Raw genomic sequence first — 27,076 nt, 5'->3', positions numbered from 1 at the left:
GCGTGGGCGCGCGCCTGGCTTCGACTGTACGAGCACACAGAAACAGAAGAGGGAAAAAAAACCAACTGGAGGAACCCACGCTCTGAAGGCCGGCCAAGAGGCGGGGGAGCCCGCGCCCCCGACCGCCTCCCCCTGCGAGGGGAGACGCCGACCTCACAAATGCCGTCCTTCAGAGGCAGCCCATGCGCCCGGGCTCGGCCCGGCCTCCGTGCTGGGGGCCACGCAGCGTGTGCCAGAACATGGGGGAGCACGGCAGCCCGCCCACTTCTCGCTTTCTTGGGACTACACGCACAACACACACGGCATACGGCCGGGGGCGCGCGGCTGTCGGGCCACGCACATGCCGGCTTCCCCCAGTCCCCGATGGTGCGGGCCTCGCGGAGCGCCGCTGCACCACTGTGCGGCCAGCTTTTCTCTTCCCCCACTGCACGGCCTTGCCCCGGCTTGAGACAGTAAGCGACAACGACTGGCCCCCACCGACACACCGCCCGCGGGACCGCTCCCTTGCCGAGCGGGCGAGCGATCAGCAGACACGCTCCGCCGCCGGCCCCAGAGGTGGGCGCCACCGAGACCCGATACGGTGTCGCCAGAAACCGTGGCCTGCCGGACAGCAGACCACGCCGCTGTTGGGGCCGCACTCCCGGGACCGCCACCGCCGCGTCGCACCGCCGGGGCCCTTTGCCTCAGGCACGTGCTTGGCAGAAGGCGGTACGGCGCTGAGCCAGGGGGCAACGCCCGCTCTCCTCGTTTGCACGCGGAGACCGGGCGGGGAGAAGCGTCCCCATGGCCGCTCCGCACGCCTTTCTGCGGCCCACAGGCGGCCGGGAAGGGCGATGGAGGACGCGACGAGCGAGGCCAACCGTCCCCACAGGGAGGGACACCCGTTGAGCGGCGCCGCTGCCGCTCAGCACGGGGTCTCGCGTGCTCCTGGGCCTCTGCTGCTGGAGGGCCTGCCGAGTGCTTGCCCCCCACCAGCGGGCGGTCAAGCCAGGGGATAGCTGGCGGACGACGGTGCCGCCAGTGCGTGTTTGAGGAGAAAAGGCTGTCGAGGGGAGGAGAGGCGCCGGACGCGGCGCCGCGCGTGCCAGAGACCGTGGCGACGGGCCGAGGAGTGAGAGTGCGGGCGGGCCCCGGCGGCCGCGACCCCGCAGCTGAGGAAGGACAGAGAGAACGCGCTCTCTGCCGGCGTCGCCTGTTACGACGAGGCGAGCGGGTTGGCCCCCGCGGCCGACAGCGCACCGCAGCCTCTCCGCTGAGGCCGGGCCGCGGAGGGGGCAGGCAGGGCACCCCTCCCCGGTGCGGCACGGTTAACCCCCACGGCCCGCGGTGGGACGACGACGGCGACGGAGGAGCACGGCCGGTGGCGATGGGACAACCACCGCAGGGGATCGGCGGGAGTAGCTGCTCCCCACCCCTCAGTGGCACCCCGAACGGCCACCGCCCGGCACCCCTGCCGCCGCCGGCACCGCCAGCACCACGGCGGGCCACGCCGAGCTGCCCGAGTCTTTAAACCACTGCCCAGCCCCGCCAGCCCTTTTCAGCAAACCTGCAGCGTTTGACGACACCGAGGGAAAAAACCTGGGGGGACCGCCGAGGCTCGGAGTGCTAGGTACCTGGTCCTGGGGCGAGGGAAATGACCTGCATGGCCCAGCCAGGGTGCCTTCCCCGCTGCCGCCCTCAGGGGAGCGTCCACTGGCGGGGGCGTGCCCGACATCTGCCGCCACCACCGCCACGTCCTTCTCGGGGCCCGGGGTTTCTCTCAGTAGCCCGGCGCTGCGCAACCGAGAGGACCGCCGTGGCTCGGGCCACCCTGCCGGTGCAGGGGACGTGGGCCCAACCACCCAGCACACCTCAGGCGCGCATGCGCATGCGCGCTACGAAGCACGGCCAGAAAGCCCGGAGCCCTCGGCCCTTGGAGTTCCTCTGCCACATGCAAGAGGGGGGCCACTCGGCCTGAAAGTGGGGAACTCTGACAGCCGGCAAAAGCCCTGCTCCCTGGTGCGGGAAGGGCCAGAGAAGCCGCCTGCTCCGAGCCCCGAAGGCGTCCCCGCCACCCGGCTCCCTCGCCCTTTCCACCTCGGCCGCTAACGGGTGCCACGGCCGGACGGCCGGCTGTCGCGCGACGAGCAAAGCAGCGAGGGAAGGGATGGGCGCGCCTTCGGGAGGGGCCGTGCCGAGCACCCCTCCCTCCTGGCACCCGGGCGGCTTTCTCGCACGCACACTGAGGAGAGCCGAGCTCAGGAGAACTCAGGCCATGCCACGGCGCCCGCACGCAGCACACCAGTGACCGGCGTTCTGCGGCACCAGCCGCAGCGGCGAGAGGCTCAGGGGCCCGCGGCCACGCCCCCGCTCTCCGGCGGGGACAGACCAGCGGCAGACCAGCGCAAGGCCAGGGTGGGGGGGGCTGGTGTGGGGGGCGGGTGGGCAAGCCGCCACTACGGCGGCCAGCGTGCCATGCTTCTAGGCCCAGCCACGACGCGCGGTGTAGCACGGAGAGAGCCCCGCCCGCGCGCACCGTGGCGGGCGCGCGTGGCACGCTTCGTAGCGCCAAGCGGCTTTTTCCCCCTCTCCCGCTTCCGACCCCCCGTGCCCGGAGGTGCCACACGCCTCTGGTCTCTCTCTCTGGGGCTGACAGTGCGCGGCGAAGGGGAAGGGTGTGTGGCCCCCGGTGCCGACCGGGGCCGGTAGCCAGGGGCCGAGCGTGCGAACGGAGCGGGCGAGTGAGTGACGCCACCCGCGCGCGGCCTGCCGGTCGGCCTGGCACGACGCGGCAGGCGCCAAGCCGCATCAGTAATGATTGTTCCGCAGGTTCACCTACCGGAACCTTGTTACGACTTTTACTTCCTCTAGATAGTCAAGTTCGACCGTCTTCTTGACACCCCGGCAGGGCCGTGGCTGACCCCACCGGGGCCAATCCGAGGACCTCACTAAACCATCCAATCGGTAGTTGCGACAGGCGGTGTGTACAAAGGGCAGGGACTTAATCAACGCGAGCTTATGACCCACACTTACTGGGAATTCCTCGTTCATGGGGAAGAATTGCAATCCCTGATCCCCATCACCAATGGGGTTCAATGGGCTACCCACACCTGCCGGCGGAGGGTAGGCACAAGCTGAGCCAGTCAGTGTAGCGCGTGTGCGGCCCCGGACATCTAAGGGCATCACAGACCTGTTATTGCTCAATCTCGGGTGGCTGAACGCCACTTGTCCCTCTAAGAAGTTGGATGCCGACCGCTCAGGGGTCGCGTAACTAGTTAGCATGCCAGAGTCTCGTTCCTTATCAGAATTAACCAGGCAAATGGCTCCACCAACTAAGAACGGCCATGCACCACCACCCATGGAATCGAGAAAGAGCTCTCAATCTGTCAATCCTGTCTGTGTCTGGGCTGGGTGAGGTTTCCCGTGTTGAGTCAAATTAAGCCGCAGGCTCCAGTCCTGGTGGTGCCCTTCCGTCATTTCCTTTAGGTTTCAACTTTGCAACCATACTTCCCCCTGAACCCAAAGACTTGGGTTTCCCGGGAGCTGCCCGGCGGGTCATGGGAATAACGCCGCCAGATCGCCAGTCGGCATTGTTTATGGTCGGAACTACGACAGTATCTGATCGTCTTCGAACCTCCGACTTTCGTTCTTGATTAATGAAAACATTCTTGGCAAATGATTTCGCTCTAGGCCGTCTTGCGCCGGCCCAAGTATTTCACCTCTAGCGGCACAATATGAATGCCCCTGCCCGTCCCTCTTAATCATGGCCCCGTTTCCGAAAACCAACAAAATAGAACCGGACTCCTATTCCATTATTCCTAGCTGCAGTAAGCCGGCGGCCGGCCTGCTTTGAACACTCTAATTTTCTCAAAGTAAACGCTTTGGGCCCCACGGGACACTCAGCTAAGAGCATCAAGGGGGCGCCGAAAGGCAGGGGCTGGGACAGGGGTTGGCTCGCCTCGCGGTGGACCGCCAGCTCGATCCCAAGATCCAACTACGAGCTTTTTAACTGCAGCAACTTTAGGATACGCTATTGGAGCTGGAATTACCGCAGCTGCTGGCACCAGACTTGCCCTCCAATGGATCCTCACTCAAGGATTTAAAGTGCACTCATTCCAATTACAGGGCCTCAAAAGAGTCCTGTATTGTTATTTTTCGTCACTGGCTCCCCAGGTCGGGAGTGGGTAATTTGCGCGCCTGCTGCCTTCCTTGGATGTGGTAGCCGTTTCTCAGGCTCCCTCTCTGGAATCGAACCCTGATTCCACGTCACCCGTGGTCACCATGGGAGGCACAGTCAGTACCATCAAAAGTTCATAGGCAGACATTCGAATGGGTCATCACCGCCGCGGGGGCGTGCGATCGGCTCGAGGTTATCTAGAGTCACCAAAGCTGCCGGGCAGGCCCAGGTTGGTTTTGGTCTGATAAATGCACGTGTCCCCGGAGGTCGGCGCTCGTCGGCATGCATTAGCTCTAGAATTACCACAGTTATGCAAGGAGCGGGAGAGGAGCGACCAAAGGAACCATAACTAATTTAATGAGCCATTCGCAGTTTCACTGTACTGTCCGTGTGTACTTAGACATGCATGGCTTAAGCTTTGAGACAAGCATATGCTACTGGCAGGATAACCCAGGTAGCCGCCACCCACGGCGGCGCCGTGCCGCTGCATGCGAGCGCCCAGACCGAGCGCCCAAACGTGCCCGGCCCGCCGGTGAACCCGCCCCGTGCCAAACCCCGACCGCCCTGGGCTTCTTTCGCCACTCTGACCTGCGGGAGCGCCATCAAGGACAAAGACACAGCGGTGGCTGGCGGCATGGCAGCGACAGGCACCGGTGGCAAGGGCGGTGGCCGGTCGCATCGCGGCCCGGCGGCGCCTGGGGCGGGGAACAGTGCCACGCGCGAGGGACGCCCCTCGGCAACAGCCGACCCCAGCAACCAGCCCTTACTGCGACACCGCGGGCAAGGACCCGGGACCACTGCGCAGCTTTCTGCCACTTGGATGAAGGGCGAGGCTTCGTCTCTCTCTCTCTCTCTCTCTCTCTCTCTCTCTCTCTCTCGCTTTTTTTCCCGGGGCCCGCGCCCCAGTTCGAGACTTGGCCTCGCGCACGAAATGATGCACGCGGAGTGCGGAACGGGGCTCGGCCGGGGCTGACCCGCCCCCCCACCAAATCCGAGAAAAACCCGCCAGCCGAAAGGTGGCGGGTGAGAAACCGGGTGCCGACGAGGTTGGGCCAAGCGGGGCCCCGCTCACAGGGAGCGAACCCTGTCCCTGCGCGTCTCCTCACCGGGCCGCCTGGAAAGCACCGGACACGCTAGAGGAGGCAGCGACCCGATGAGGCAGGCGCGGCCGGGACACCGAGGCCCCTTTTCAGCTGGGGCAGCTTGCTCTGCAGCAGGCGGCAGAACGGCAAAGGAGCGCGCAGACCAGGCTCTAATCCACCCACGTCCCAGGCAAAAAGAGAGAGGGCAAAAGTGCCCATCCACCCGTTGGGTTCGGGCAATTTCGCCCTCTCTCTTTTTCTCTCTCGCCTCTCTCCCTTCTCGCGGCTCAGTTCCAGCCGCGCCGCCGCCCGGCGCTGCTCGTGGCCGGCACCCACATGGGCGCTACCCGGACCGGGGCCGGCACCAGCACCTCGTGTGGTTTTGTAAGAACACCTGAAGGCTCACGGGTCCATGCGGCCGTCACACAGCTCAGGACAGTAAAGACGCCATTCCCCAGGCCAGCAGGAGGGGCGACACCTCGCCTGCGACGGGAAGCGAATTGGAAAGGAGACCGCCCTGCCTGAGCACCGGACCCCCCCGGCTGTGGCTTCCCCGTGACAGAGAAGCCTCAGAAGGAGAGCCCGCCAGTGGCCCTCTCCAACGCCACCTGAAAAGCCACATCGATCAGGCGCGGCTCTGGGAAGGAGCCGCACGAACGGCGACCAGGGCCCCACGGCCACGGTCCTGGGACAACGGCGACGGCCACCCAGCCCACCTGCAGATCGGATTGCTTGCGGCAGCAGAGGAGCGCAGGGGGTGCCGACACCGCCCGTGGCCAACAACGGTCCCCTTTCGGCTAGGCAATGGCGGGACTGGACTGGCCCCCACCGGGCGGAGGGGGACTCTGTGGCACCCCCCCCCCCCCTCCCGCTTCCGACCCGGGGAACCCGGCCGAACGTGCGAAAAAAAGTGCCACCGACCTGGCGCCACGGGCCACCGGCTTTCACCCGGCCTCGTGGCAGTCGGCTTTCCCTTCTGGAAAAAAAAGCCGGGGGATGGCACGACAAAAAAGGCACACGGAGGTGCGTTCACAACGACCCATGCGAGCCACGGGGGCCGCGGGATCAGGGGCCCCGGGGGGGGAGGGGGGGGCCGAGGTATGTGCCTCACTGCCTCCCCACGATGGACCCATCGGCATCCAGCTCGCGCCTTCGTCGCAACACTTCTCGGTGCCGTGGCTTAGGGCCGCCAGAGAAAAATAAAAAGGCCCGCGGGGGCCTGGCGGGCACCCCCCCAACTCTGCCCACCTCAACAAAAAGCAACGGACCCGGCGCGGCAAACCCGGCCCTGCCCGGCATAAGCGGCTCAGTCGATCCGGCCACAACCGAGGTAGGCGAGGCGCCGCCGCCTCGCCCAGGACCAGTCTGAGGGCCTCTCCATCGGGTGCCGGACCCGTAAAAAAAAAAAAAATAGGCCAAAAAAGTTCTGCCCGCCACAACGCGGGTACCCAGCTTAAGGCCGAGGAAGGGCGACGGCTTCAACAATGCCGGCTGGGGACCACCGCCGCCGCCGAGGCGGACCGACGGGCCCAAAACAACAGTAAATGATTCTGGAGCAGAGGCATGGCTTGGAGAAAACTCTCCCCTGCTTTGTCTGGGCAATCCTTAACCAGTGTGTTACATGGCTCTTGCTGCCAATTTCTTGCTCAACAGTGTGATAGATAAATCTGATTCGTGCTAACAATTATAACTATATTTTAAATATTTTAAAAAATATTTGTCAAAAAGTAAGAGAGGAAAAGGATATGGAATTAGTGACACAAAACAGATGTTTTTCAGATGTTCATGAGAAAACAGGATGCAGGATGTAGTTTGAGATAAGTAACATCCCAAAAGGCAATAGGCCTCAGGATAATTAAAGAATCGGCCTTGAAATGGACAAAATTGGGATGATTCCAGGTATCTATGAAATAATAAGGCTTCTTTTTGGAATATAATGCTGGCTTCTATAACACAAGACTTGGGGTGCATGTGCAGCTTGTGGGATTGTTCAAAGGACACTGATGATGAAGAGAAGCCTTCGTGGGAAGCGACCACCAAACCAAAAGACCCCTTAGAAACAAGCAGAGCATGCACTGTGCAGTGACATAGATTTCAAGAATCAAAAATAGGAGGAGATTGACAGAAAATTATTGAGGAATATGTATTAACATCCAGTCTATAAGTTGTCTTTGGATTCTTTATCTTTTGAATGGGAGGCAGGGTGAGAAAACCCCCCTGTATCCTGACTGGTTTTGCTTATGCTTTAACCAAACCACTGCCAAATTATTTTGTATCTGCTTGATTATATTTGATTGCATTATTTCATATAAAATTGCTGTTCAATTAAAATTGCTGATAAATTCTAATGTTGGTTTATTAAATTAGACATATAGGGACCTCATTCATAACAACAGCCCACCTCAGTCACCTACCCGTTGGGACTGTGCTTTCTACTGAGCCAGTCCCGCCAGAAAAGCAGCTTTAAACACACCTCTAAGAAGGCACTGATCCAGATAAAGCACATCCATTCCCCTCTGCCCAGGGCCAGTCCCCTGTACATCTGGCAGCCTGCAAAATCTAACACCCCCTCAGGGTCCAACACATTGTTCCAGCCCAAAGCATAAAGGCAATTTGTTTTGTTAAAGCTGAAGTCATTCCTGCAGGTCCTCGGCCTTCCAAGGCCAACGCTGCCACTCCGGAGGGAATCCTGTGACCCCGAGCATTTGATGGTGACCACACCAAAGCAAGAGGTGCCTCCTTCAGCAGGAGAATGGCACATGGCAGTGCTGTGCCTTTGTGTCCCCAGCCTTCCCCCCATTGTTTCAGCAATGGCAGCTACACTTAGGCAGCTTCAGCAGAGCTTATTTGTGTTGGCTTAGTGCAGATCAGGACTCCCAGCCCACCTCTAACAGCAGCTTGCAATGACAACAGGACCTGCACACTGAGGTCTTTTGCTGGAGGCAAGCCTGTCACAAGCACACACCCTCTTCAAACTTCCCATCAAACAGAAAGGAGAAGAGCAGGAAAAGGCTACCTTTGGACCAGTCTTCCCCAGGTCTACACATGGCCCAATTCTGGGTAGAAAACTCCCGCCAGTGCTGGCCTTCTTCTTCATGGTGAGAAACTTCTCCCACAGGAACTTAGAGGGAAGCAGCTGAAAGGCAAAAATAAACCAGCTAGAGCCTCAGAGTTGGCCTTGTTCAGAAAGGCTTTTCTTCAACAAGTGGCACTGGTGAACAATTTGTGATCACATTGTCCAGGACAGTCCTGGAAGCCCTGGAAGTTGCTTGCTGAAATACTCAGCACCAATAAATTAACAATACAGAGTGCAATACACATACTCCAACCACATGGCTCTGTCCCATCAGCTTCTCCGTGATTGCATGTGACATGGTTGGGGATTTCTGCTCTTTGGGCATTTCTTTCCTCTTTAGCTTCATTGGATTGAGGCAGTGACCTTTTCAAAGAATGGGGACGAGCTCTCAGAACTGCCCGGACTCCATCCCTGTACAGCACTGAGAACTCACAGCAAGGAGATATCACTGCTGGCTGAGTCCAAGAGAGGCAAGAAAGGAACGTTGTACCAAGAGTGAGGAGCACAGGAATGTGTCCAAGTTTTAGTTCTCTCTGTTAATTAGCATTTGTTTTCTTTCTCTGGGCTCACAGACCCCTCCAGAGAAGAAAACAGAGGGATCTCCTGGACAGAGCCTCAGCAGTGGGGCATCTTCAGTCAAGTGAGCTCCAGACACCAAGGGACATTTGTGGCCCTGGCTCCAGGGAGCAGGAAAGAACTGTACAGCCCTCAAGATTCCTACCAATCCAGAGCTTTCAAGAGAAGCCAACTCCTTTGGGAGAGATACTATCAACACATGGTAAACCAAAATCGGGACAATTCCCAGCACAGGAAGATTTCCACCATCCTGCAGAACAAAGGTGTGATGGTGTTCACAGGGGTCTTAGGATGAGGGAAGAGACGAGGATCTGACTCCATGGTTCAGCAGGCTTGATTTTTTATTTTGTGATATATAATATATTAAAACTACACTAAAAGAATAGAAGAAAGGATTTCATCAGAAGGCTAGCTAAGACTAGAAGAGGAAGGAATGATAACAAAGGCTTCTGGCCTGGACTCTCTGTCTGAGCCAGCTGGGCTGTGATTGGCCATTAATTACAAACATCCAACATGGGCCAATCAAAGATCCACCTGTTGCATTCCACAGCAGCAGATAATCATTGTTTACATTTTGTTCCTGAGGCTTCTCAGCTTCTCAGGAGGACAAAGCCTAAGGAAAGGATTTTTCATAAAAGATATCTGGGACACAAAGGTGCTGAGACATTTTCTTCTGGGCGTGCTGCAGCAGATAACTTGCTTTGCTGTACACTGTGTCTGCAGGGCTGGATCTGTGCCCACACAGGAGCTGGGAGAGAACAGCTGCTTTGGAAGCTCTTCCAGCTGGGACCAGCCCTGTCTCACAGGGCTTTAGGCAGAGTTTGAGCTTCCCCCCCAACATGCTCAGGTGCCCAAGGGCAGCTTGGTCTTGACACCAGCAGGGGGCTATTTACAAATCACAAACGGGACAGGGCTGCTGTGGAACTGCCTTGAGCCGTTTTATTTTCCAGCATCAGTCTCATTACATGGTTATGACAATGGGAAGATGCCACCAGCTCACATCCCAGGCAGCAGACCAAGAACTCAATGTTACAACTTCCTTTATAAGTTTCTTGACCAATCACACAAAGCAAAAGCACATTGACAGTAGTTCCATCCAACCACTATAAGCACACGTACCTTTGGTTAAAACAATGCTTGCTTATTTTGAATACAATACCTGCTTGTAAGCCTTAAAGCACAATGCACAGAGCTCCATTATTAAGCTTTAACCCTCCTAATATCTTGCTAGATAAACTTTTCTGTAGCTTAGGGAGTTATTCTAGAGAAGCCTTAATACACACACCATTGTTCTATTTGTCCTTGCTTTTCTACTTTTTAAACAATTTTTCTGCTGACCAAACTCATGGCAGCTGCTTAGCTCTAATCACAGTTCTACTGTATCTGAGGCTGCCTTTTGCAGCTTTCCCAAAACCCTCTGATTTTGTGGATTCCCACAATTCCCCCTCTCTGTTCACCTCAAAAGAAACCTTCATAATTGTGTCATTTATTACTTGTGTTTCGTAGCCTTACTAGAATATTTCTGCTTATTACCTACTTAAAGCATTTTCTTGCTTGCACTAAAGCAGGGGCAGGGAGAGCAGGGACACCAGGGCACTTTGCAGCCTTAACACAGCCCAGTGGGTACTTACAGTGAAAGATGTCAGTCTTTCCCTGGACAAAAGACGAGGTGTCGAGGTCTTCTTTGGGAATCCAGAAGCCATTTTGAAGGCAGGATCTCCCAGATGAGTGGCAATGCCTCAACAAAACTGGAAGAAGCAACAATGGAACTCTGAAAATCCGGAACCCAATTCATGGCAGATTCAAGGCATATATTGGTGCTAAAAATTTCCTATGATTTGAAAGTAGCTAAGTGCTTGTTTGGTGTAAGTAGCTAGTATGTTAGGCCTCTAGTTGGACTTTATTTGAACTATAGGGCTGCCTTGTGCAATTCAAAGATGGATCATACTGAAACCTGGAGCTAAAAATCTGAACATTAAGAATAGTTAGAACAGACAAAGCTGCAGCCTAAATATTACTTTAAAATAGCTGGAGTGGATATCCTCTTCTTTTGGCTAAAGCACCCCTGCTCTCTCAGCTGCTCCTCACAGGACTTGGGAGAGACTGGAATGTTATGGCTAATGGCTTAAAAATTGTTATAAAGGACTTTCTGCCCATTGGGACAAAACTGTATAAAGAGGCTGCGACCACCCAAGCCCACCCTTCCCTGAAAATGCCTCTGGACTGGAACTTGGCACTGTGAGTTAAGCTGCCGAAGGGAACTTGAGACAAGACAAAGGTGACACTATTGTCCCATTAGCTCAGGGCTGGGGAGAACTAAACAAGGCTGCAGAGAAAAACCTATCCACAACCTATCCAAAGCCAAACGCAGCAGCTGTCCTGAAAATCAGCTCTGTCTGGCTTCAAGGTGGGCAAGTCATAGCCACAGACTCGTCTGCTGAGGCCAGGTTTGCACACAAACCTCCCATCAAAGACCTCCACAGTGCCCCCAGACCCATTCCTGAGGCCTTGCACCAGACGACTGCAGGGCACGCAAAGTAACACAACAGATCTGAAAATCCAGAAGCCAATTGATGGCAGACTCAAAGGACAGACAGATGTTAAAGATTTTATATTATTTGAAAATAGCAATAGACAGAGTCCAACTTGCCCCACCCCAGGGAGGCACCTGGGAGGTCCCACCTTGCCCAAATCTGCATGAATCCATTGGAGTCTTACGTTTTGCGAGACCTCACCACAGAGAAGACCAGAAGAGGATTTGATGGTATGCCAATGGGATCCATGGAATGGTGATGTTTTTCACTTCATCTGTCTCTGTCACTCTCCTTCTTCTCCTTCTTCCCAACCCCCCATTCCCCCCCCCCGCCCCCTGCTTCTTTTTCTTTTCCTTTCTCTCTCTCTTCCTCCTATTTACTGTTACATAAAATCCAGACTATTGATTTTGGCATATGGTCTCATTTGCACCTCAATTCACAGGCCTCTCCCTAATAATTGTAATAACCAGATGATAACAACCCACTGAAACTTGATGAAACTTCAACAGACCTCATTCACCTTTCAGCAGTTTAAGCAACCACTATACGAGAAAAAAAAGTCTAGACCAGTACATTTAGAAAATGTTGCATTCCTTCAGTGCAAAAAAAAAAAGCACAATCAGTAGAGCATATATTGTTCATCCACTCAGCTGTGCATTGTGGTGGTGTTCCCAGGGGTCTTAGGATGAGGGAAGAGATGAGGATCTGACTCTTGATTTATTATTTTATGATATATATTCTATTAAAATTATACTAAAAGAATAGAAGAAAGGATTTCATCAGAAGGCTAGCTAAGAATAGAAAAAGAAAGAATGAATAACAAAAGCTTGTGTCTCAGACAGAGAGTCCAAGCCAGCTGACTGTGAGTGGCCATTAATTAGAAACAACCACATGAGACCAATCACAGATGCACCTGTTGCATTCCACAGCAGCAGATAACCGTTGTTTACATTTTGTTCCTGAGCTCTCTCAGCTTCTCAGGAGAAAAAACCCAAAGGAAAGGATTTTTCATAAAACATGCCTGTGGCAGTGCAGACCACTGAACTGCTGCACCAGAAGACGGGCATTATCCGATCCTGTATTTCCCTTTGGCATTGTCTCTCAGAGTGCAGATGAGACAAAACCAAAAAGTTCAACTTGAGTCAATCTTTACCTCCAAAGGAATTTCAGGAACTTTCTGCAGAGGCCAATGCTCTGCACTCTGATGAACTCCTTGCAGAGGCCAATGCTCTGCACGTTCAGGAGCTTTGCAGAGGCCAATGCTCGGCGAACAATTCCCCTGGCGAATCGCCCAGTGAAGCCGCCTGCAGGAGCCCAGGCTGCGCACAACCAGCCAGGGCCGCGTTCTCAGGCAACTGAGGCCGCGCCGCTGTCACAGACGCTGCTGCCGCCTTCGTGGTTTCCAGGCACCCGCGGAACCCGGCAGCCGCCGCCCTTTCCCGGATCCTGCCCCTCCCGGCCCCGCACGCCTCCCAAGATGCTGCCGGGGCTCGGGGGCTTCGTCTGCCTGGGCTGGGGCTCGGCCTCCCCTGCGGGACAAGGTGAGGGGGGGTCCCCGGGGGTCGTGTCCCCCCGGGAGCGTGTGTGAGTCCCCCATGTCCCCCCCAAGCCGGGGTCACCCCCTTTTCTCTGCCCAGAGCTCCTGAGCCAGCTCCTGCTGCCCCCTGGGAGGGGCTTTGGGGAGCCCCCCGGGGACCCCCTTGAATGCCCATTCCTGGGCACTGGGACCCTTTGCATCTCCTTCCCCAGCTGCAGGACCCCCTGCAGCCCCTTATTCTGCCCCGACACCCCCTGCACCCCCTTTCCCGGGTATCCGCCTCTCTCAGCCCCTGGATACCCCGTTTCCATGAGCCCGGGGACCCCCGGACCCCATTTCCGGCCAGCCCGGGGTACCTCAGCCCCAGGCCTTCCTTTGCCCGGCGACCGGTGACGTCACTGCAGACTCGGCCCGCCATTGGCGAGCAGCAAAGAGCGGCGCCAATGGCGGGGCCGGAGGCGGCTCAGGGGCCGTGAAGAGTCTTGAGCTGTGAGGGGCCATGAGGGGCCATGAAGGGCCGTCAGGTGTCACTCTTGCGCCGAGAATGGCACAGGAACAGGCAGGAGGCAGTATTGCAGAAAGCCTAAAAAGGTTTAATTCAAGAGAACCGTGCGGTTTTTATAGAGTGACACGATATATTCTGTTTGATTGGCTAGTGTACAAAAACATTCTTTATACACCGTCCTTGAGAAGAAGAGAAAGATGAAGTAGAAGAACACCACCTGCAGATTGTTTATACTGAAGTGGGGAACTGTTCCATGGGGAACTGTGTGGTGTTATCTTTTTATACTAAAAACTACGTGTACACTATTTACAATAACTTCTCAATACTTATCACCTATGTTAGACAGTGAGTTTTTACTCGAATCTAAAAATGCCAACATCACTTAAAAGATGGAGGAAGGAAGGAAGGAAGGAAGGAAGGAAGGAAGGAAGGAAGGAAGGAAGGAAGGAAGGAAGGAAGGAAGGAAGGAAGGAAGGAAGGAAGGAAGGAAGGAAGGAAGGAAGGAAGGAAGGAAGGAAGGAAGGAAGGAAGGAAGGAAGGAAGGGTGATAAATGAATTCACTGGATTCAAGGATCATACAATTATAAATTTATTATTATTATTATTATGCAAGCAAGAATAAGCAAAGTTCAGCGCTGGGCGGCCGGGAGTCTCCGCTCCTCTAGGCTCGCACCGTTCCTATCCCCAAAGTCCACCTTTTATTGCCTTTTTCTCCCGGGTCCAGGGATGACGTGGTCTGTCTTTTGCACTTGCTCGTTCAGTTGCTAGGGGGTCTTTTTCTGCCTTCTGGTGGTCGTGGGATGAAGGCTCCAAGTCTTCCTCTTTGAACCGCTGAGTGAACTTTTCCTTATAAGGCAAACCTATACAGTGGAATTTTCAGAACACTATACGATTCCTGCAAGCCTAAGCAATTCTTACGAGTTTAGGGATTGTTATTACAGCTCTCCTCTGTGACCTCTTAGGTGAACTTTTCTTTACCATGGAATTCCCAAAGCACTATACGATTCCTGCAAGCCAAGCAACCATATGTGAACCATATGTGGCTATACATTTAAAATCAAGCGGTTTTAGCTATTTAGTTATTGCTTTGATATTGTATAATTATTTAGCTATTGATTAAATTAATGAACAAACGTATTGCTACTTATTACAATCCCCCTTTTTTTTTTTTACCAATTTTGTTCATTAAATCTTTTTAGTTCCTTCCTAGCAAGCGTTAACTCAATTTCCTCCTCAGTTAAGCTATGTGCGTTAATTATATATGCTAATTTCCTTAGCTTTTTCATCATATTCCAATTCATAATGAATAGAACTGCTGACAAAATAAAACCAAGCACAATCAGAATCAAAAGAACAACAATGGGGTGGCATATACTGTTTAGGACACCTGTGGTAGTAGGAGACCACCTAAACAGGGTATCCCACCACCTGTGCTCGCCATCTTGCTTTACCCTCTCTATAACCCGGTGTATTTTTCCTACGTCATGATGAACAGTCACTAGGGTTTTCTGTCCGCTTTCCTTGATTCTCTCGAGGATTTGGATCAGGTCTTGATGGAGCATCAGTTGTCTCACTAGAGTGAAGTTCATCCCAATCGGAGTGGGCATTAGCTTGTGACGCAGTCTGTAGTTGGATTGTAATAGGTAGTGAGAGGTGACTTTAGCTTCATAAGTAATATCACACCCTGTAATCTTAGTGAAGTTACAAGCACAGAAGTTTGAGTGATTCTTTGTATCCACCTCAATATCATCTACAAGCACAGAATCACAAATAGTTCTAAAACATGCACATCCATTGCCTATGTATATAAGAACTGTTTTAGAAGTCTCGTTAGGACGAATCTCAAAATGACAAATGTTTTGCTCCGTGTCTAAACAGATATCTTGAGCTATAATTCCATTGCCTTCACAGATGAACCCCAGTTGTTCTCGGATAATGCAAGATTCCAAATCAACAGTTTGCCATTTGTCATCAAACTGACGGGCCCATCCCCTATGTTCTATAGGATAGAGGACAGCTCCGTCATGGTTTATTCCTAATGCAATACCAGGAAAAACTAGATGTACAGATGTAGAGAGCTTTTTGGATAGTTGGTTAGCTGAGAAAGGACATTTCGATGTGATACCAATGGATAAGGATAGGGGAAACAAGCTGGGAACTGAGCAACCAGTGTCCAATCACTGACAAAGGTCACAGTGACCTTCTCTGAAACGGGAAGACGGGGGAGAAAATCGCTTGCCAGAAAATGTAGTTATCTTAGGTAGCAAAGTTAGAAGAATGCAAACATAGAAGCAAAATAATTGTTAGAAGATAGAAGTAGGTGTGGTTGATCTAAGTGTGCTTTAACCAATGATGAGCTCAGCTTTTGCAATATGTATAAGCTTAATTAACACCAATATAAATATGTGTGAGTTTTCAATAAACTTCGGGATTTGCTATTCATCGCATATGGTGTGTCGCATTTCTCCCGCCGTTCACGACATACAGAGGCATTGTGTATGGTCAAGACAAAAGCAGTAGCTGTATTTGAAATAGCATTCTAGGTAAAATTTACCAGTTTCCACCAGGATTGGAATTCTCTTTCAAAATCGTTGGCGTTGTCCCAGATTATTTTCCGAATTTCTGTGGGGAAAGTGCCTTCCTCGCCCTCTCTTATAATCGAGGCAGAAACTGACTGCATCCACAATTGTGCCTGGATACAGCTGAGGGCTAAGGAAACATTATTTTGTGCAGCACTGAGTGCATCAATCACCAATTTGTGATCGTTCACATTTACTCTTTCCCACTTTGGCAAAATGTTTGACAGCATCCACTGGTGTGTCCCCAAGGCTAACAGAGATGACTTCAGTGGTTGCTGTAATTTGGACAGATCTCTAGTCGTAGCAGCCAATTTGTTCATTAGTACTTCCGAATCAATGCTATTCAGGATTCCCAATCCTGTACCTAGAACACCGGTCACATCTCTAAGTTTCCTTGGTTTAAAAGAGCTGCGTTTCCGCAGCCAAATGGTCCAGCCTTCAAAGGATGTTTGCAAAAACGGAGAACAAGCTGGCTGGATGTCTGAAACATTGGTCTGCATCAGCAGTTCGACCTGTTTGAGAGACCATGCTGGATTGAATAATATTTGTTGTTGACCAGTTTTCCTGATTATATAAGGTCCAATTTTGAAAGTTTTTGGGGTGAGTATAACTGGTGGTACAGATGGAGGGATGATATTATGAGGTTCAGCAGTGGTAGAGTGCGTTTTAGTATCTATTATAAATTTAAAAGAAAGGCCCTGTGTATCTTTCGACCAGAGACAGACTACCTCTGCAGTGTGAGTTAATGTGAAGTTTTGCCAGCAGTCTCGTGTGATTGGGTATGCACAATCTGCTATTTGTTTATCCTCCTGACCCATGGAAACACTGATTGCAATTGCGTTAGTATAGTCAGACCCATTAACCATTCGACATCCAATATTAATTTGTTCTCCCACTACTCCTTGAAGCTGCCAGGTTTTCTGCTCCTTCCATTCGTGTCTAGCGTACGGCAGACTGTCATGCAGTACTAATGTTAGTAAACTTAAACCTGTGGTATTCCCCATAGATCCGGTAGATTGCAAAAAGGCCTGAGACCAGTCAGGAGTCAGGGTCCCTTTATTTAGGGGGATCATGTTCTCTTTGTAAAGCTGATGAGGGTTTCCCCAGGCAGCCGGGAGGCTCAGGGTTATAATAATTAAGGTAGCTCGCCAAGCAGGGCAGGGCTGTAGCAACAAATTTCTTTCTCCTTTTGTACTCCTATCTCTTTTACCTGGGGCTTTCCTGTGCTCCATTCCTGTTCCTGTGGTCCGTTGCTTTCCCCCACTACTCCTTACCTCTCTGCCTCGCCTGCCAGCCCGGGTGCGTCCGTCTGCAGGGATCATTATCTTCTCGGCAGCAGGGATAGTCTTCAGGGGTGCATTATTTGGGCTATCTCCTTAACTCCCGCCCCCACTCCTAAGGGCAGGCTGTCAGGCCTCCAGGCAAAGGGTCTCCTGTAAAGGATTTCTTTGATTTTATGACAGACTCTCTGCCGTCCCTAGCGAGCTTTACAGGGCCTGAGTCCCACACCTACTTAGGGTCCACCCTCTGCCTTTTTATTCCCTTTCTCCTGTCTTCCTAGAGTTACGTCGTTCTTCCCTACGTTCTCTATGTTTTTGTTGTTTATAGACTCGGGAATAGTGACGAATCGTGCTATTCCACTCGTCAGGCCTCACTTGCCACCCCAGAGGAACGTGGATTCCCTTCTTACACAAGGTAGTTAATATGACTGTCTGGTTTTGGCATGTGATCCTATGCAATTGGTGTTGGAGTTCCCATGCCAGGGCCCAATCTCTTCTCGCTTCTAGATTTTCAACTAGTGACACTGCTTCTCTGTCAGGGATCTCCCACTCTCCAGGGATCCTTATAAATTCTCTTAAGGCCCTTAATGGATTTGCTCTTCTCCAATCCCAATCACAAGTAAGACACCATGTGCTCCCCACCAAATGTGACTGGAAAATCCACCATTTGTCTTTACAGCCCCCGCAAAAGATTTTTACCCACGCCCAACAAGAAGATTCCTGACATTTAAGACACTCGGTGTAATTTAATAATTCTCGCCTCACTTCAGCCACTACTGAAAGAGCAAGCATCAGTTCATTCCAGGTTTTCCACGGCAGAGGGCACTTGAACTCCTGTTCCAGTTCCTGTAGGGGTTTTCTTACCAAGAGTCTCAATTGGTGTAGTTCTCTGTCCCCTAATTCAGTCATTCACGTTTCCAGCTGGCGCAGGTCCCTGTGCCTTCCACAGGGTTAGCCATAGGATCTCCAGGGAGACTGGTCACCTCCCAAGGGGTGTCTGCAGGGATGGGTCCTTTCGCTCGACTGGCATGTGTCCAGCCTTTTTCAGCAGTTGCGATGGCTGTTTCTGTGGTAAACAGGACAACATAGGGACCTTCCCAGTGGGGTGTTAGGGATGTCTCTTTCCAAGTCTTTATTAGGACCCTATCTCCGGGTTTAAGCTTATGCATTATTATATTCAAAGGGGGTCTTTGTACCAATAGCCCTTTTCGTCTTAATTCCTCCCTCCATTTCATTAACTGTTGTATGTAACCCTGAATTTGACTATCTTGGATGCAAGGATGGTTCCCCGGGCGTTCTAAGTCGTAAGGCATTCCATAAAGCATTTCAAAAGAAGAGATTCCCACATCCGTCCTAGGTTGGGTTCTAATGTTTAGCAATGCCATGGGTAAACATCTGACCCAAGACATTTTCGTTTCTACCATGAGCTTGGTGAGTTGCTTCTTGATTTCTCCATTTGCCCTTTCCACCCTCCCTGAGCTTTGAGGGTGCCAAGGGCTGTGATATTGCCATTTAGTGCCTAAGGCCCTGGTTACCTCTCTCAGTACTTTGTTTGCAAAATGGGGACCTCTATCAGAGTCTAATATTTCTACTAGTCCATACCTAGGGATTATTTCTTCCAGCAGGGTTTTAATCACCACATTTGCAGTAGCCTGCAATGTAGGATATGCTTCTATAAAGTGGGTTAGATGATCTACCAGTACCAAGAAGTACTTGTATCTCCCTACTTTCGGTAGCTTGGTGAAATCTATTTGTACATGTGAAAAAGGTCGGTGTGCTAATTCCCTTCCTCCTGGAATCCTTTCTCGAGCTTGATGTCTGTTAACTCTTTGGCATGTTATACATCCCCTAACTACTTGTTTTGCTATATCGTAAATTCCTATACACATGTACTTAATAGTAAACTGATCTACTGAGGCTTGGGTTCCCCAATGAGTCTGGTCATGCAGCTGCTGCACTATTCTTCGGGCTATAGATTTTGGCAATACCTCCCTATCATCTGGCAATTTTCGAATACCCCCATTCTCTTTTATTCCCCTTTTGTCTAATTTCTCCTTTTCCTGGGCTGTAAAGCTCAGGACTCGAACTTTCTCATCATCTCGCATTCTCCTTATCTCCTGATGCTGGAATTTTCGGAGAGTAGCTTCCTTTGCCTCTCTGTCTGCTGTGTTGTTTCCTCTGATCAAATGGGAGAGACCCTTTTGATGTCCTTTAACATGTACTATTGCTATTTTCTTTGGGCCTCTTAAAGCTTGTAGTACCTGAGTAATTAGTTCCTGATGTATTAATTCTCTTCCTCGGGAATTTATTAACCCTCTTTCTTCCCAAATTTTCCCAAAGGTATGTACCACTCCAAAGGTGTATTTTGAGTCTGTGTAGATGGTCCCAACCTTAGCTTCCAAGAATTTTAGAGCCCGCAATACTGCATACAGCTCACAGGCCTGGGCTGACCAACTAGGACTCAAAGGTCCGGATTCTATTATTTCCAAATTTTTACCTCCTACAATCGCATATCCAGAGATTCGCTTTCCCTCAACAACTCTAGTGGACCCATCCACAAATAACTTTTCTCCCTCTTCCAGTTCTTCCTCTTCGAGGTGCGGCCTAATTTTTGTTTGTTTTTCTATGCTATGTAGGCAGTCATGAGTTAAATCCTCCTGTGGATCTCCAAACAAGAATTCAGCGGGGTTTTACAGAGAGGTGGTTTCAAGTATCAACCGAGGGGATGACAGTAAAATGCCCTTGTATTTCAAAAGTCTTGAGTCTGTTATCCATTTTTCTGCCTTTTGTTGCAATACTGCCCGTATGTAATGGGGGGTAAAGACTCCTTTCAGTTCTCCTCCATAGGTAATTTTGAGAGCTTCTTCCACTAAGAGGGCTGGTGCCACTATAATCTGCAAACATGTTGGACATCCTCTACTTACGGGGTCTAGGATTTTAGAAATAAATGCTACTGGTTTTTGACTGCCGGCCCAGTCCTGAGCCAGTACCCCAAATGCTACTCCTGCCTCAGTGTTAACGAACAAATAAAAGGGTCTCCTAACATCCGGGAGGCTTAGCACCGGGGCATTAGCCAATTCCTCTTTTAATTGTTTTAATGATTCATCGTCCTTCTCAGTCAGTTTTATCAAACCTTCAGCAGTTAGTTTTTCATACAAAAATTTTACTTTACCCCTAAAGTTTTCAATCCATTGTCTGCAGTATCCTACAAGACCCAATAGCTGCCTGATTTGTCTCTTATTTCTTGGGGGAGGAAGGGAGAGGATTCCCTTAACCCTCCCTGGGTCTAGTGTTTTAGTTCCTTTACTAAGTCGGTGTCCTAGGTACTTCACTTCTTCTTCTACGAATTGCAATTTACTTTTGGACACTTTCAGCCCCTGGATGCTTAAAAAGTTCAGAAGCTTAATGCTTTCTTCTCTAACTGATTCCTTGCTTTTTCCAGCAATTAAAAGGTCATCTACATATTGAACAATGGTTATTCCTTGGTTTGGGGTATAGGATTTCATTCTTTGCTCTAGTGCCTGCCCAAACAAATTCGGGGATTCTGTGAATCCCTGTGGGAGCACTGTCCACCTTAGTTGTTGCTTTCGGCAGGTATCGGGATCTTCCCATTCAAATGCAAAATAATCTCTACATTCTTCTTTCAAGGGGCATGCCCAAAAGGCGTCTTTCAAATCTATAACACTATACCAGTGATCATCTGGTTTCAATTGACTGAGCAATGTATGGGGGTTTGCTGCTACAGGGAACCGGGCAATGGTTCTCTTATTTATTTCCCTTAGATCATGTACTAATCGGTATTTTCCGTCTGGTTTCTTTACAGGTAAGATGGGGATGTTGAAGGAAGACATGCAAGGTTCCAAGAGCCCTTGTTGTATTAACCGTTCTACCTCTGGTTTTAGTCCCCTTCGCCCCTCATCTGACATGGGATATTGTTTTATCCTTACTGGGATTTCTGGGTTTTGAATGTTGACTGTGAAGGGCTCTATATTCAATCTTCCTGCTGTATCAGGGGTATACCAGACTTCTGGGTTGATTTTCTCTTTGTCAGTGATCCAGTAAGGGGCACAACCTGACTTTCAGCTGTTTTTCTTCAATATTTATATCTATCTCTTATTCCACCATTAAATCTCTTCCTAATAAATTGTAATTGGCTTCGGGAACCAGTAGCAGTGATCCTACCCCTATTTTCTTCTCTGATTCTATTAAGACATCTTTAATTACAGCAACCTTGAAGGGTTCTCCTTTTGCCCCAATAACCTTTATTGTGGAAGGTGAAATCTTACATCCCAGGGACAAAGATAGAACCGTTGATCTCTCGGCCCCTGTATCTACAAGGAAGGTCATAGGGGTTTGCTGGGGACCCACCTTAAGTTTTACCAAGGGCTCCAAGGACATTTGGGTCCCCAATAGATAGAGCCCTTGACCCCCTAATCCTCTTTGAACATTTTCTCATCCCTAAGCCTCTTTCGACATTCCCTCTTCACGTGTCCTTTTCCACCACAACAGTAGCACACTACTCCTTCTCTCCCTCCAGTTGGAGGTCCTCCTAAATCCCGGGACCTCTCCTCATGCCACTTCTTTCTCGTGGTGGAGGGTTGTTTCGCTGTCCCTCCCTGACTGCCGCCACCATCATCCAGGAGACCGCGCTGGTCACTGGGATGTCCCCGGTGCCAGCAAGGGATGGGGGGACACCACTGCCCCCCAATGCCCTGAGGGGATGCCCTCCAATGCCAGCAGCCCACTCACCTCCCGGAGATCATCTTGGGTTCCTTCCAGGAGTGCCTGGAAAGGAGAACAAAGGCTGGGTCTGGACTGGACCTTGTGGGGCTGGGGGGACACGGGTGCAGGGAGCAGGGCGCGGGCAGAGGGATGGGAATTCAGGGCCTCCAAGGAGATCTGTTTGAGGTGGGGGGAGACCCAAAGACACTGATCTGGGGTCACTTGAGGGCCCAGGGGACAGGGCTGGGGCTGTGGAAGGAGCAGCGTGTGAGGTACAGGGGAGGAGAAAGGAATTGAGGTGTAGGGACATGGGAGGGCAAGGGAGGGGCTTGGTGGGGACAGAAGAATGAGGACAGGTGGGGACAAAACCAACGGGACTGGGAGATCATTGGAGTATGGGGAGTGAGTCAGGGAATTCTATAGGAGGACCCTGCTACAATGGCCAGGAAGAAAGGCAAAGGATTGAGGGGGGACATGGAAGGAAAGGCCTCAGGAATGGTCAATGGGAGGGTGTTTGGGGACCCTGAATGGGACACAGAGGAGGCACCAAAAGGATGGGAAGGGAGGCCAGAAAGGGCAGGATGTGGGGACAGCGTTTGGCTGGTGCCTCACCTTGGCCTGTGCTGGGGGCACAGCAGGATGGAGAAGAGCAGGGCCACGCTGAGCACAGCCACCTTCATCTTCCTCTGGCTCTGGGCAGCGCTGTCTGAGGCTGCAGCAGGTGAGGAGCACCTTTATCCCTGCCGGGACTCCTCCCTGCACCCTCCCTGCCAGCCCCCAGGCCAAAGCCCGGCTTGGCACAGCCCCCAGCCCTGGCCACAAACCCAGCCCTGGCACAGAGTCCACCCCACCCCACCTGTGGCACGGATCCAGCCCCCTTGCCTGGCATCCCTCCAGCTTCCTGCACGGGGCAGCTGCCCCTGGAAGGGCCCAGGCACCTGGGGGGCCAAGGGGGGCAGGCAGGGAGCCAAAGGCACCTGGGGACCCTGTGGGGACAGCCCCCAGTCCAACACAATCCATCCTCCAACAGCCCCCAGTGCCAGATCCCCCATCTCCTGCTGCCCCTCCCCTCCCAGAGCTTTCCCTGGGGGACACCCCAGAGCTGAGCCCAGCCCCAAACCCAACATGTGGGAGAACAAGGGGAACAAGGGACATGTGATCAGGTGGCTGATTGGCATCTCAGTCACTGCAGACACTGGGCAGCACTGGGCAATGCTGAGCACCTGCAGACAAGGCTGAGGCCTGGGGAATGCCTCAGGAGTGACAATTCCCACATCCACACAACCCGATCTCCCTTTCCCTGCAGATGCCAAACCACACCAAGCTCCATGCCCACAGCACTGTCCCGAGGGGAATATGCCCTTCCCTGCCCCTCATCCTGTCACACCTGCAGCCACGGAGCCCTCCCAGAGCACCTGGGTCATGGCCCCGGCTCTGGGCCCAGGCCAGCACTGGCCCTGAGCAGGATATGCCCATCCCAGGGACATGGGGAAGTGGGCACCTGTCCCCAGGCAGCCACTCGGAGCTAATTGGGGTAACAGAGGTGCCCTGTGAGGAGGAGGGGTGTTGGTGCCCTGCCAGCCTCTCTGACAAGCCCTGTTTACCCAGGCCCTGAGGCACCAGGAGCACATTCAGACATCTTGGGCTTCCAGGAAGGAAAATCCACACTGAAGTGCTTCCTGAGAGCTGTCCATGGCTGTGATTCCTGTTTGCCATTCCAGGGCATTAGTGAAGGGTTCTGCACATCTCTTTCCCCAGGGACAATGTGCATCCATCAGAGAAGTGTTATGGCCCAGCTGGGAAAACATTTCAGGCCACTGCCTTGATTGTTTGCTCTGGAACTCACCCAAGGAGGCGCAGAGCCCAAGGGGGAAGATTTTCCTCAGGGGTTTTGCTGCTTTGGGCCTTGGAGGACAGACCAGAGCGTCCCCGTGGGAGATTCTTCACCAGATGGACAAGAGCTGTGATGTCATTGGTTTTCTGAGGTCACCTTGGAGAGAAATTGAGGAAGTGTCTGCAGGACCCTAAACAGTGAATGAATGGATGAAGGAGATCCTCACTGTCCTGACCCACTATCCAGCAAAACCACAGCCAAGGGAAGAGGCCTGGTGGAATCAGGGGGGAAGGAGACCTCGTTGAGCCTGGTGCACACTGGGCACTGTGGGGTGATCCCCTGCTGGTGTCCCAGCTGTCAGCGCAATAACACTGCTCTGGTAAGACTGGGTCCTTAAGAAACAATAGAAGTGTTCAAGCTCAGGGGAGGAGGGGATCTGGTCGCACTTCTCTTCTCTGGCAGTTTCTCTCCCAGGGGGGACATTACATGAGAATTGGGATGCGGTAAAGGACGGGGCTGAGGGCAGCTGCTCCCTCTCTCTCTGGGCTTCGCAGGAGGACGCTGGGAGCTGCTGCCTGGGAAAAGGAATTGGTTGCTGCAGGTGGCCAGAGCAGCTTCCCCAGGCAGGCGCTGTCAGGCGCCTGCAGCACCAAAAGCGTCTCCACTTGGGGCTGCCTTGACAACTCCCCCAGCCCAGCAGACGCCTGAGCCCGGATGGTGCAATCAAAGCCTCACCAGAGGGACGAGAGGACTCCTCGCAGAGCAGATCCAGCCAGGTTTAGTAAGGGAAAATCCAAGGGCCCAGCTGAAGTGAGGGTGAAGAGGGAAACAGGAGCAAGCAGGAACACAACCTCTGCTGAAGGGAACCAGAGGCAAAGAGCCAGGAGCAGGGCTGGGGCCAGGGTATATAACTGGAGGAAGGCAGGAGGGCTCGGGGTACAAATTATCCAATGGGGAAGGGAGTCAGGGCTGGAGTTAAGGTGGGGTGACACAGGACGCACCAATGGGGGAGCAGAGTGGGAGGGGTCTCTCAGGGAAAGCCAATGGAGGAACGGGGAGTACAGAACTTTCTGGAACTGGGGGACGAGCAGCAGTCGATTGACAACAGCACATTCACATTAACAAGCAAAGAACCATGGGGAATTGCACCAGTCTCTCACCTTAACTTAAACAGTGGTGTCCTCCAATGACATCCCAGGTTTGTCTTATCCATGCCTGTGTCTCACATCTCCCCCTTTTTTATTTATTAAATAAACATTTCCCAGTCTTTTGTGAATTCTTTTCTTAAAACACATCAGTGCCGCTGAAATGATAACAACTATGAGAAGGACGCACAATAAACTTTTAAGAACGGGGGTCACCCACACAGAAAGACTCCACTGCATGAGAATTTTGTCCATCATGTCCACAACTTTATTTTCAGTAAGAGTCTTCATTTGCTCTTGCATTTTTTTGATGTTGGCCTGGATCGATATGCTTTTCCATGACAGGTTAAAACAACAAAGTCCTTTGAAATCTTCACAACCATGGCCACGGGAGAGCAGCAGGAAGTCGATGGCCGCTCTGTTCTGAAGGGTGGCATGTCTAGTGGTTTCCTCGTCCGCTAGAAGGTCTGATAAGGCAGCGGATGTAGCCTTGGTCTGCTTACTAAGCCAGCACTCCAGGTGAGAAAGCTCACCGAGGGCCTTCGCAGCTGCAACCCATGGTAGAAAGATGGAAACAGCGACCCTCTTCCTCTTCCCCAATTATAAATTTGGCCATCACAATTTTGATTGAATTGGGAGTACGATCTTTTCTGGGGCGCCAATTGAGTTTCTTGTTTCCAATTTTTAATTTGGGTAGTGTTTGGGGTGAGGGTAGTAAGCTGGCCAAGACTGCAGGGGCCCCCTTTGATCTTCGAGGGGATCCCTGCCAACTCCCTGTCACCACAGATGAGAAACACTCCCTTGGGAAGCACTCTGGGAAACAGAGAGGACTTAGATAATGTTTTGGCAGTATAATTGCACCAGTCAACATCATTGTATCTCTTATCATTTGGTGATATATCTTTTCTCACTATCATCTGTGGTTCAGGTTTCTCATGCCAATTTTGTTGGGGTGGCTTGTCGAAAAAGTTGACACAAGAAGTCGCTTTGAGGAGCCCGGTAGGTCTAGTTCTTGGAGGTCCTGTGGTGCATGGGGTAAGATCTTCATGCACTCGTCCCAGGTGTCTACCAGGGTGGGCTTCTTACCTGCACAGGCATATTCATTTGGCGACAGGGGGATTCCCACCAGACATGTAGACAGCAGGTCTTTTGCACCTCCCATGGCCATGCAAAAGTTATCCTGCTTGAGAGATTTCCCCAGTGTGACCCATAGGTTTTCTGTTGGTTGTGGCACGACCCATCCAACCGCTGTTTGGATGCACAGGAGCACAGTGACGGTGGCAGCAGCTGTTAAGGTATTTCGGGGTGTCCTGGGAGTGGCCATCTGGTCCTCCAGTGAGTCAGGTATCGACTGTTCGAGCACTGATAGAAACATGAATGGTCAAGTTAGTTGTCACTGTAATTTTCTTTGTTTTGTCCCTATGGTAGGGAGGGCGAGGGATTGGCAATTGGGGCAGGTGGAGACAATTGCCTTGGCTTGGTCTCTGGAAATCTTAAATTGACCTACTAAAGCTGGAGCATTCTGAGGGAAGAATGCATGGCTTAGACAAGCCTGTTGAAAGACTTTGTGCAGCGGGGGAAATGTGGCTGGCACTTGCTGCCATTGCTAACAAGTCTGCTCTCCAGTTGCCCTCAGTGATGTATCTTGGCAGCTCTGTGTGCAACCGGACGTGCAGGATGTGATAAGGTTGCTCTCCGTGGGAGATGAACCAAATTAATTCAGAGAGCAAGCTGTAGAATTTTTTATTTTGGACTTCCTTGAGCAGGGCACGCTCTGCTATCCTGGTGACATATGCAGAATCTGTGACTAAATTGAAGGGTTGTTGGAATGTTCGAAATGCCCTCACAGCTGCAGCAAGTTCTGCAGTCTGGGGGGAACCTTCAACAACCTGGATATCAGACTCCCACTTCTGAGTGTCCGGGTCCCTCCAGGTGAACACTGACTGGTGAGATTTGCATGGACCGTCAGTAAACTCCGTGATAGCGCTTTTGAGTGGAGTTTTACTTTTATCTGATTTTGGGGCCAAATGCAGTGAATCTTTAAAAAGTC

At 52.1% G+C, this 27,076-nt stretch overlaps 2 protein-coding genes across 2 annotated transcripts in view; one reads left to right on the top strand and one right to left on the bottom strand.

Moving 5' to 3' along the window:
- LOC118700569 (nucleoporin NUP35-like) overlaps positions 1-27,076 on the bottom strand; it is a 183,174-nt gene that overhangs the window by 66,869 nt on the left and 89,229 nt on the right. The window contains exons 2-3 of the mRNA XM_036405138.2: positions 10,522-10,638; positions 8,255-8,374 (exon numbers count right to left, since the gene is read on the bottom strand). Of these exons, the coding sequence (XP_036261031.2) occupies positions 8,255-8,374; positions 10,522-10,593 (192 nt within the window). The 5' untranslated portion in view covers positions 10,594-10,638. The remainder of the gene's footprint in view (positions 1-8,254; positions 8,375-10,521; positions 10,639-27,076) is intronic.
- Positions 1-27,076, top strand: part of LOC118700556 (uncharacterized) — a 185,893-nt gene that overhangs the window by 140,867 nt on the left and 17,950 nt on the right. The gene's annotated exons all lie outside the window — the stretch shown is intronic.

The sequence above is a fragment of the Molothrus ater genome, chromosome 31, assembly GCF_012460135.2.
Source record: "Molothrus ater isolate BHLD 08-10-18 breed brown headed cowbird chromosome 31, BPBGC_Mater_1.1, whole genome shotgun sequence".
NCBI classification, from domain to species: domain Eukaryota; kingdom Metazoa; phylum Chordata; class Aves; order Passeriformes; family Icteridae; genus Molothrus; species Molothrus ater.
This window is presented reverse-complemented; position numbering and strand designations above follow the sequence as displayed.